Source organism: Pristiophorus japonicus, chromosome 7 (genome assembly GCF_044704955.1).
Source record: "Pristiophorus japonicus isolate sPriJap1 chromosome 7, sPriJap1.hap1, whole genome shotgun sequence".
Lineage (NCBI taxonomy): Eukaryota > Metazoa > Chordata > Chondrichthyes > Pristiophoridae > Pristiophorus > Pristiophorus japonicus.
The window spans coordinates 152,111,855-152,121,769 of NC_091983.1; the positions used below are offsets into that span (position 1 = coordinate 152,111,855).

Consider the following 9,915-nt stretch of genomic DNA (forward strand, 5'->3'; position numbering starts at 1 on the left):
TTTAGGAATGGGAAGGTCGCCTGGGCCATTGTTCCTGGCCATTCCGAGCACTTTATTATTCAGTTGGGTAGGGAAAGTCTCCATGTGTGTCTCTCTGACCCTCTTGGCTGTGGCTCGCAGCTGTGATCGTACCAAAACTCTCTCACCAAACTGAGGCACTCTGTGCACTCTGCTCAAACGCAACGTTCCCCCCTCTGGATAGAAAAAGCGCAGCGCACGGGCTCCATCGCGTCACTTTGCAGGCGGAGACCAGTCTGTGCCCATCTCTCTCTCTCTCATCTGTCTCATCTCGTTGTCAATCCATCCCTCTTCCTTCGCTCCTTCTTTTCCCCCCTGCATCCCCGGAGCCATGCAAACCCCCCGGAGCTCGGCGATCGCAGTGACCGCGGAAAGCATCATCCCAGCCGGGCTTCGCCTGGGTCCCGTGCAGGGCGTTTTTAGGCTGGGAAAATATATGTCCGATCGGAAGGAGCATTGCAGCAAGAAAAAGGTAACAGATTTCGTTGCACTGGCATAAATATTTTAATTTTCCTTTTGCTTTATAATTTCTCGGGAGTGGAGGAGAGAGCTTCAACTTCTGATCAGAGTGTATTTCTCTCTCACAAAACCTGACAAAACAATATTGCAAGTCAATTCTTTATATCAAAAAGTTACCGGACAAAAAATATCCATGACCTTTGTGCTCTGCGGTTACTGCGTTAGGTTGTCTAATGCCATGGATCCGAATTCATCGCTTGCTCGCTAATTGTTAGTTAATTGTATTTTCCTGCAAATTACCATACTGTGTTAACTTCTGTTAAAGTTATTGACAGACCGCTTTAATTGGATCTAATTTCTGCTCTAATGTGCTGCTAAAGGATTCAATTTTATTGTCTACAATTAACCGTGCGGTTAGACTTCAATTAATTTATTTTACTCTTGTCGGAATCCATAACCGAGATCGAAAATGCTTATTGTGAGTGATTTATTATTCATCTTCGTGGCTGGAATTGTAGTAGCTACATGGCAGTGTTAACCATGCCTCTGATGATCCAGGTATCCGTTTTTTTTTACCTGATTGAAATAATCTAATGATAAGTAATTGGATTATTTCAATTTACACACTTGGCAAGATAATTTAGAAGAACAGCTTTTAATAATTCGGCACTGGTTACTCCATAAAGCCGTATTTAGTTATCAGTGGCTGAATTGCATTGCATAGCAGAATCAGTCGCAATTGATGCAGTTCAGCTACAGATATTACTGTGTGTATATATTATATATATATATACTAGTAATATACACAGAATCTTACATACGGAGGAAAAGTTATTCAAGCTTGATGTTTCCAGTGTCCAATGCCACATATTGCCACGGGCTTCCTTAAACAGGTGCAGACACCGTGTCGCATGTCATGGTTAGATTTTTAATTTGTTAAACCCCTTTTAAACGGTCTGACAAACTATGTTATTTATTTCTCGTCTGTTTCGATTTTATTTCTTGCCGAAGAACCGTTCTGCCTAATTATAGCTAACTTTTCCCCAGCGACTCTAAATGGCCGCACTTACTCCACCCCATCCCAATATTTTGTTGGCATGCTGGTTTTATGGCGAATAATTAATCGGCGCTATTTTCACCGTCTGTTCTCTATTCGTACGTTAGGATATTTATTATCTAAAATAATTTAAATACATGAAAGGTATAATATTAGTGAGGAGATAAGTACGGTGCACCTCGAAATTCAATAATACCATCGGTCAACTGCCAAAAGTGAACAGGTGTCACTAAAACATGCGACAATGGAAATCCTTTATGCACTGCAGTATTACATAAATACATTCAAAGTATTTGAAGGTTTTAATTAAGTTTACATGAACATCGAAGCTCGGATTTGTAATTGACTGCTTATTGATAAACAACGCAGCCTTTCCATTTGTTTTCTTCCGCGGATAATTTTAATTTTAAACATTTATTCGGAATTCTTAGTATCTATAAATGCTGAATTTTAATTGATCCGAAGAAGCTTGAGAAGTATCTGAATATAAAACTTAAACAGTTCGAATCCTTCTTATTTCTAGCGAGGTGAAATGAACTGTATATGCTTGTGTATAACATGCAACTTTTCTCTCTCGCATAAGCAAGGCTGTGTATCCCCAGCTCCACCCCCCCCCCCCCCCCCAGTCATTATAATTCTTAACTGATTTAGGGCCATGTTACGGTCAGGTATCTTGAGATATACTTTCCTTTAACATACCAATCCTGCCTGGAGTCTTCACTCAATGATTTTAAATACATATAGCAAATAAATTATTGCTAAACCAAAATAAAATTATACTTAATAATCACACATTTGGGTCAAATATATGTGTCATACATTTTAATATTAACTTTAATCATGTTTTTACGTGGAGCCTTTTGGGTATGACTTTAAATGACATGATGCGATCTGTGTATGTTGGAAATAAACTAACGAAGTGAAACAAATGTATGTGAATTAAAAGAACATTGTAGGGATAATGCTGGAATCTTAAAATGTCCTTTCCTAAACTGTAGTGCTGGGGATGTATTTCAGGTGCGCTTTGTCAGAGGGGATTTGGTTGATGAAGCTGGTGACTCCGTCCCGGAGTGGATAGAGTTAATCCGAGCTGCCAGACATATCCAAGAGCAAAATCTGGAGGCGATCACTGACCTTCCAGGGGGACAGGTACATCACATTATATTTCTGGCAAAGTATGGCTTTTATCAAACCAAAAAAAAACACTCCAAAAGGTTAAATCACATATAATCCTTGGATTTCTGTATCTGTTCTCTTCCGCAGATCTTTTACAGAACACTGAGGGATATCCAGCCTGGGGAGGAGTTGGCAGCGTGGTACTGCAGCGCTCTGGCGCAGTGGTTCGATATACCAACCACAGCCACACCGACACACGATGAGAAAGGTAAGGGCAATCAACGCAGTCTCACTGGATAAGAGCAACGAAGAACACTGAAAGTGTCTTTAGTTAGTAAAGTATGCACTTAATCCAAACAACATCTCTAGGTAGCTCAGTAAAAAGGGTTTTCCGATAATTGTTTATGTAGGTATAAGAGTAAGTGCGAGTGTACACATCTATTGTGTGTATAGGAAGTATATACACAGATTTTCTGTAACTACAATGTAAAATGAACAAGGATATAATTTATGTATGAACGTACATATACGTCCATCAGTATTTATGTGCACCCAGGATTATTACAGCACTTCAGCGGTGTGCACTGATATAACGAAAAGCATCACAACATAATTAAGAAATATTTGATTTTACTTTAATCGAAATCAAAATATATGTAAAGTTGCAGCAGGTGGACAATTCTATTTTCTATGCCCATTCGTAAAATTGTTGGAATAACTGTAAACCGGGAGCTAATGCAGTGACCTTAATGCTTTCAGTGGGTACCCAAGATATGCTTAAATGGAATGGCCACTTAAAGGGGAAAAAGTTTCCCCAAAAAACACAATGTTTTTGTTGAAAATGCCTTTTCCGTGTAGATGCAATCGTTGCATCCATCGTTTTGGTTGCACCGAAACAAACGAAGTGAACGTGTCCCTAGTGCCACAGGCCATGTGCACATACTAGATACGGTTCGGTAAAATGTCTAGCAGTTTCTGCGTGGCAGCATTTAACTCCTATTAATTTTATAGGCGATAAAAGGTGCCGTTTTTTCTGAAACATTCAATATTGATTGCAATAGGTTGTCAATAGAATTGAGAAGCGAATTCATGTCATTGCCGGACTACAAGTAGCAATACATTACAGATATTTATACTTCTGTTGCTCTGCCAGAGTCTATATAATGGGACAGTGTGTCGGGGAAATAATTTGAATTTGATAAATACTTGGGATAATACAATGTTCCTTCATTAACCAGCATATTTAGCTTGTATTTGTAATAATCGGGCTTTCGATCGTGCTTTGCTTCTTTGCAAATTACAATTCTTTCAGCATCACTGTTACATTCGAGATTTTAATCTGCATCACTGGGTAGCGATGTTTTTGCGAATCATGAAAGTTTCTATTGATCTTCATAAGCAATCTGTAGGCATACTCTTGACATCAGTCAACCGAGGACCTACAGTGAATAGATAGTCTTTGGGTCTATTGACGTTAAAATAAAGGAAGAAATATATTAGAATCACCTACCAGTTCGGTGGTCAGGATTGAATTTAGGATTACGGTTGAAAATTTGGGGCATTTAAACAATATATTTATCAGAATATTATATTTTTGTATCATGTTTGACGTTTTATTTCATTCGAATGGAATTCTAATAATCTGTAGAGGTGTATGGGGAAACGAATACTTAGGAGTCTAATATTTGATGGACGAAACTTAACAAAGGCCCACTAGAGAAAAGCAGCTCTTGGATTCGAACTGCAAAATATGCTGACATTGTCACCAGACCACCATTTTATCATGAACAGTTCTTTGAAGATATATGTGTTTATGTTTACTTATCTCGTGCATAAATCTCCACTGATATTTCTGTATCCAAAAAACTGAAATGCATGCAAAAACATACCAATAAAATATATTCACATTTGCATAAACTTAACAATATACATGTTTGCATGATTGCAGTTTATTTCCGTACATATATATGTAAGACATATTTATTAACATGCTAAGATTAAAGTGACAATAAAATTGAATATACAGTATGTCAGTTTTGAAGAACTTCTGATTTTTTGCCTCTATTTTCATTCATGGCTAATAATCCGCTTCAACTCTAGCCATACTTGGTAAATAAATAATTGTTCAAAATAGTGTCTTTGTGATTGAACCGTTCATAAAATTGGATTTCATGTGCGTTCTATTATTTTAATCTAAGGTATATGGACGTAATGCAATCGACTAATGCAAGGGAAATAGACACCAACTATTTATACGAAATTCCAGGAAAAAAAACGGCGAGGGAATTGTCACCAAACTGTGTACGGCTATAATATTGCATTCCTGAAAGGATTAATAGCAAGAGAGATCCAGTAGCGAATTCCGCTATTAAATCTCATTTTTCAAAGGAGTTGGGTACTGGTGGTCTCGGATGGGGGAGGGGGTGGGTGGAGACGTTTCAATAGTCTCTAAACCAAGTTGTAGCTAAAGTGCAAGGTAATAGGATTACTGCCGTTGTTGCTTCGGCCTTAGCAATTAAAAGTAAGGTTTGCAGACACTCCCCAAAATCAACAGACAGCATACAAACCCACTGCTTGAGGCTTCCAGTTCTGCCTCTACAAAGACCACCTACTATAAACCAGCGTGGATAGGTTGTACTCGAGGAACCCTGAATAATATTACACAAAATGCAGAAGGACTGATATTTTTCCCTTCTTTTAGTGGTATAATGGAAACAGCTCAATGTTTTGCAAGGTAATCAGCTATGCAGGGTAATTACATTTCAGTAAGCGTTAACCAAGCTGGTATAGTTAAACCAAACCAGCACGGCTTATGGCAGTGACATGATTCATAAATAGTTTTGGATATTATTTTATTGGCCTGCGTGTTATTGAAATCATATATGTTACCTGTTTTCTTTAATAACTTGTTTCCGATCATATTCTCTTAAAATCATTTCACTTCCAGTGTGGTGCTATCATACCCAGGCCCCTTGCTGATTTTGAATTCAGGTGATTGAACTGAAATTGTCAAATAGATTGCTGGATCAGGCACTGTACATCCTTAATCTTATGGCTGCACCTGGAATTAATGTTCCTTAACATTAGCTTGCTTTGTAGTTCAAACGGTGTGAACAGACAATAGAGTGAACATATCTGAATCAATTAGCTCCTGTACAATTTAAAATATGCTTGAAACTACATACCTGACTGGTTTGCATTTTTGCACAATATTCAACATGCGAAAAATTATTTTGAACCTAATAATGGGTTTCCACAAGTAAATCATTGTTAAAAGTTGCTTTATAATATAATCTCTTAGTTATTTTGGCGCCTGGCCTCACGAATTCCCTCTTCGCACAATATATGTTTGTTCGGGTACAAAATACTTTACATGACGATCAGATAATCAACCGATCATGTTCTGTAAAGTTGCATTAGTTTCACAAGATTTAAGCACAGGTTTACACGGAGGATGTATTAATTAAAGCTAACAGTTTGTAATTGTTTTTAATGTAGTTTTCTCGAAACACTAAGGATTATCTATTTAATGTTTCGCTTTTGAAATGCATTTTAACAGCCGGACTGAACATTTCGGGAGAAAATATTACACACATATTTCGATTTTGTACGATTTTTCTGTTTACCCGAAGGGTTTTGGAATTAAATATTTGAAATGTAACAACTGAAGTTCCCAGTATAACTTTAATGGACAAGGGCTTTGAAACACTCGGCCTTCTATATCGAAATAAGAAACAATATAACCAATTTTAAGGTCCGCTACCAGATCCTGAATGAGATAAAATCAGGTATCTTAACTATAAACAACAAGAACCATGTATCAAGGGCAATCAAAGGTGTCTGATGCGCCCTTTTGCTAATTGTGCTCCATGAGGTAGAAGCAGAATAAAATTATCAGCAAATTAGAGAGATTAAATGCATTATCCGCATTAATTTTCAGCAAATAACCGGAGGACCAATATATTCAGATGCTTTACAGATTTTTGCAATTGAAAGGCCCCAGAACAAAGTTCGATTTAATTATTTCAATTGTGCACAAATAATCTACATTGTTAAGGTCAATGTCGAAAAACTGCCAATTTAATTTTAATTATACACGCAATATTGGATTGCGGGCTACAATATAAAATTGATGTTAGCATGAATGTAGGAATAGACGAGGAGCAAAATGTAATAGTTAATCGTACGAAGAAACATTTTTGTACAGAAAGGAAAAGAAGAGAAAGCAAAGAAACTAAAAGGGAAAATAAACGAAGAGACAAGACAAAGCGAAATAAAAAGGTAGAAAGAAAGGGAGACAGAAAAAAGAAAGTATAGAAATTGAAGCTTTGGGAAACCGCATTTATACAATATCTATAACAAGAGAAACCAAAAAGAAATGATAAAAAGGAAAAATGAACATTAAAAAGATTGCCAAAGATACAGAACCATGCTTTAACTTGTAAAATGAACAGTTTGTTGCCATTCTTTCATTGCAGCATCTACAAATGAGAGTACCTCAAGGAATTGTTACTCTTTGAATAGCAACCTTAATATCCTAGGCATTGTTCTGAGTTTAATGAGAAGCTTATGATATATAGATTGTTCTTTTGGCCAGTTTGTTGAACTCCTTGCCATACGCCTCCTTTCTTCAGCATCAACAGATGGGCCAAGTGTATTGTTTCAAGCGCCCCATGATTTCAAGGAACAGCTGTTATCACCTCCAAGGCTAGTAAAGGCCAAAACATTAACAGTCTAGATTGTATATGTCTGGTCAGGCTTGCGTTTCCTCCTTGGAGATCAGAATAATTAAATAACAGGAATAAGAATTACATATAAATTATCTTACCAAATGATTCGCCTCATTGACTTCCTTTTACATTTATTACCATTTAATTTGTAAAATGATCGGTTTGGGTCGCAGAAACTGGTCTGGCGAAGTGGGAGGGTATTCTAAAAAGAAGTGACAGTGAGCATTGAATCGGCATGTAAGGATTATTTTAATAAGTACGTGCTTGTTTGCAATCTATAACTTCCCTACACCTATAACTGCTGAAATGTGGGTAATAATTTGAAACGCTGTCACATATTTATATTGCCCAGTAGCCTTTGGGGCATAATTCTTGTTATGTTTACAACCTTATCCCAAAACTTAGTTTTCTTCCTCGTTCTTTTATTTAGGGGAGGAACGTTATATTTGTTGGTACTGCTGGAGAACATTCAAATATCCGAACACTTTAAAAGCTCATATCCACTTCCACTGTGCTCTGAGCAACGCCAGGGGCTTCATCAACAGCGATCAATGCAGAATTTCAGAGACTTTCACCAAGTCTCCGAAGGCAGCCGACACATCTAACTCATCAACGTCTCTGAGAAATGGACATCACATCTCGTCTGGCTCTACAGAGGGGGTCAAACGACCAACATCGCCAGTTTTGGCCAAAATGGCTCTGACCAAGAAAACGGCGGGACACGAGGATGAGCAGGATAGGGCCTTGGACATGAGTGTTAATTCAGCCAGAAGCCACGGGCCTCTGACGACTATAAGCGGGACTTCTTCAATAGTCAACGCGATGGGCTTTCATCCTGGGATTAGATCCGCTTTTAAACCTACGGGATTATCAAAATTAATATCTGATCCAAGCGGAGACAGCAGCACTAAAACAAATGGATTGGGTTTCAATAAACTTCTGAGCAGCATGAAATCCCCACGTTCTACCAGTGAGACCATGGCGGGAAACCACCTTTCCAAGTGTGTCCATTCCATAGAGCCTCCACCCCCTGCACTACCATGCAGCAATACAACGAGGGGGTTTCCTTTATTTCCTAATTTTGAAGAAACATCTGCATTCAAACATGTCGAAAGGGGCCTTCACACCAGTTTATCTCCTAACCGTTACACCCCAATTCCAACGGGCATTCATTTTGAGAGGTTTTCCATTCCGCCATTTGAAGGAGTTAAACCTTTCTCCGGGGAATGCAACATTCCGATAATGCCCTTAACAGTTTACAATGGCGAACTTCTCTATAGCCCTCCCTATTACCCCTTAAAATTCCACTTCAGCAACTTGATCAAATACCCAGAATCTGTCACCTACTTTGGAGCTCCATCTCTCAACCCAGAACTTGGTTCCATCACCAATATTGACAGAGAAATTGCCATGCACACCCAACAGCTATCGAACATTGCTGCAGAAAAGAGTAGATCTAGACTGGAGTCCATGTCTGCCACCACCGCATCTAGTGGCAAGCCCAAAAAAGGCCACCTCTGCTTGTACTGTGGGAAACTCTACTCCCGTAAATACGGACTGAAAATTCACATGCGGACACATACAGGGTACAAACCTTTAAAATGCAAAGTCTGCCTTCGACCCTTTGGGGATCCCAGCAACCTAAACAAACATATCCGTTTGCACGCGGAGGGCAACACGCCTTACAGGTGTGAGTTCTGTGGCAAGGTGCTTGTGCGCCGCCGAGACCTGGAGAGGCACGTTAAATCCAGACACCCGGGTCAAAGTGTGCACAAAACAGAGAGCAAAACAGAAACTTCCTTGGACGAGACTGAGCAGAAAAGTGACCACAGCAACGAGAGCGACGTGGACGTATGCTTTACAGACGATCAGAGCGACCAAGATTCAGGAAGGAACAACGATCAGTGAAGAGTTTGAAGAACTGACGCGAGTAAACACCGAATTGCCAAAAACGAAAATGATTGAAGCATCTAAAAATGCCTGTTTATTTTGTACATAAGATGATAGGAATTGTGCCTTTCGGTGACTGTTATCGGAAAGGATATTTATTAGGGTCGAGCAATATTCATAGTTCCGGCCAATACAATGTATGAATGCCAAGTGATGGCCGTTTAATGAATTACTATGAAATTAGAAATGAGCTCAAAGGGTCTGTAAAAAAAAAACCCTCAACAAATTGAATAACACGAACGTAATAAAAACTATCTATGTACTTCCTATCAGTTTTTAGCCGTCGATGTAATATTTTCATAAGGTAAACGTTAATATAATCGACACATTTTAATAAATGGAATGACCCTCATCTGGGAATCATGATGATTAATAAGACGACAGGCCCAGAGTGAATATCAATCATTTAAGCAAATGTGTGAAGGTCAATATACTTTATTAGCAGACAAAGCTAAAAGTGACCTATGATGTAGAGCTGGGAGCAATTATTCAATTTTGTGTGAACTCGCGTCTTTAAAGGGACAAGCATTAAAGCACTATAAGACGGGCGCAAAACATAACAGAGAGACTTTTGTTGATAAATTA

The 9,915-nt window shown here is 38.5% G+C and overlaps 1 protein-coding gene across 1 annotated transcript; it reads left to right on the forward strand.

Moving 5' to 3' along the window:
* Positions 1-349: 349 nt before the first annotated feature.
* Positions 350-9,288, forward strand: prdm13 (PR domain containing 13). The gene is made up of 4 exons (XM_070884232.1): positions 350-490; positions 2,552-2,683; positions 2,798-2,918; positions 7,811-9,288. The coding sequence occupies exons 1-4, from the start codon at positions 350-352 to the stop codon at positions 9,286-9,288; spliced, it is 1,872 nt and encodes a 623-aa protein (XP_070740333.1).
* The last annotated feature ends 627 nt before the right edge of the window (positions 9,289-9,915 follow it).

Bases quoted from the DNA above. Each gene is read 5' to 3' on its own strand.
- prdm13 (XM_070884232.1), top strand. From the start codon at position 350: ATGCAAACCCCCCGGAGCTCGGCGATCGCAGTGACCGCGGAAAGCATC. The intron at 491-2,551 runs GTAACAGATTTC...GATGTATTTCAG, and splicing joins AGCATTGCAGCAAGAAAAAG to GTGCGCTTTGTCAGAGGGGA. The intron at 2,684-2,797 runs GTACATCACATT...TCTCTTCCGCAG, and splicing joins CTGACCTTCCAGGGGGACAG to ATCTTTTACAGAACACTGAG.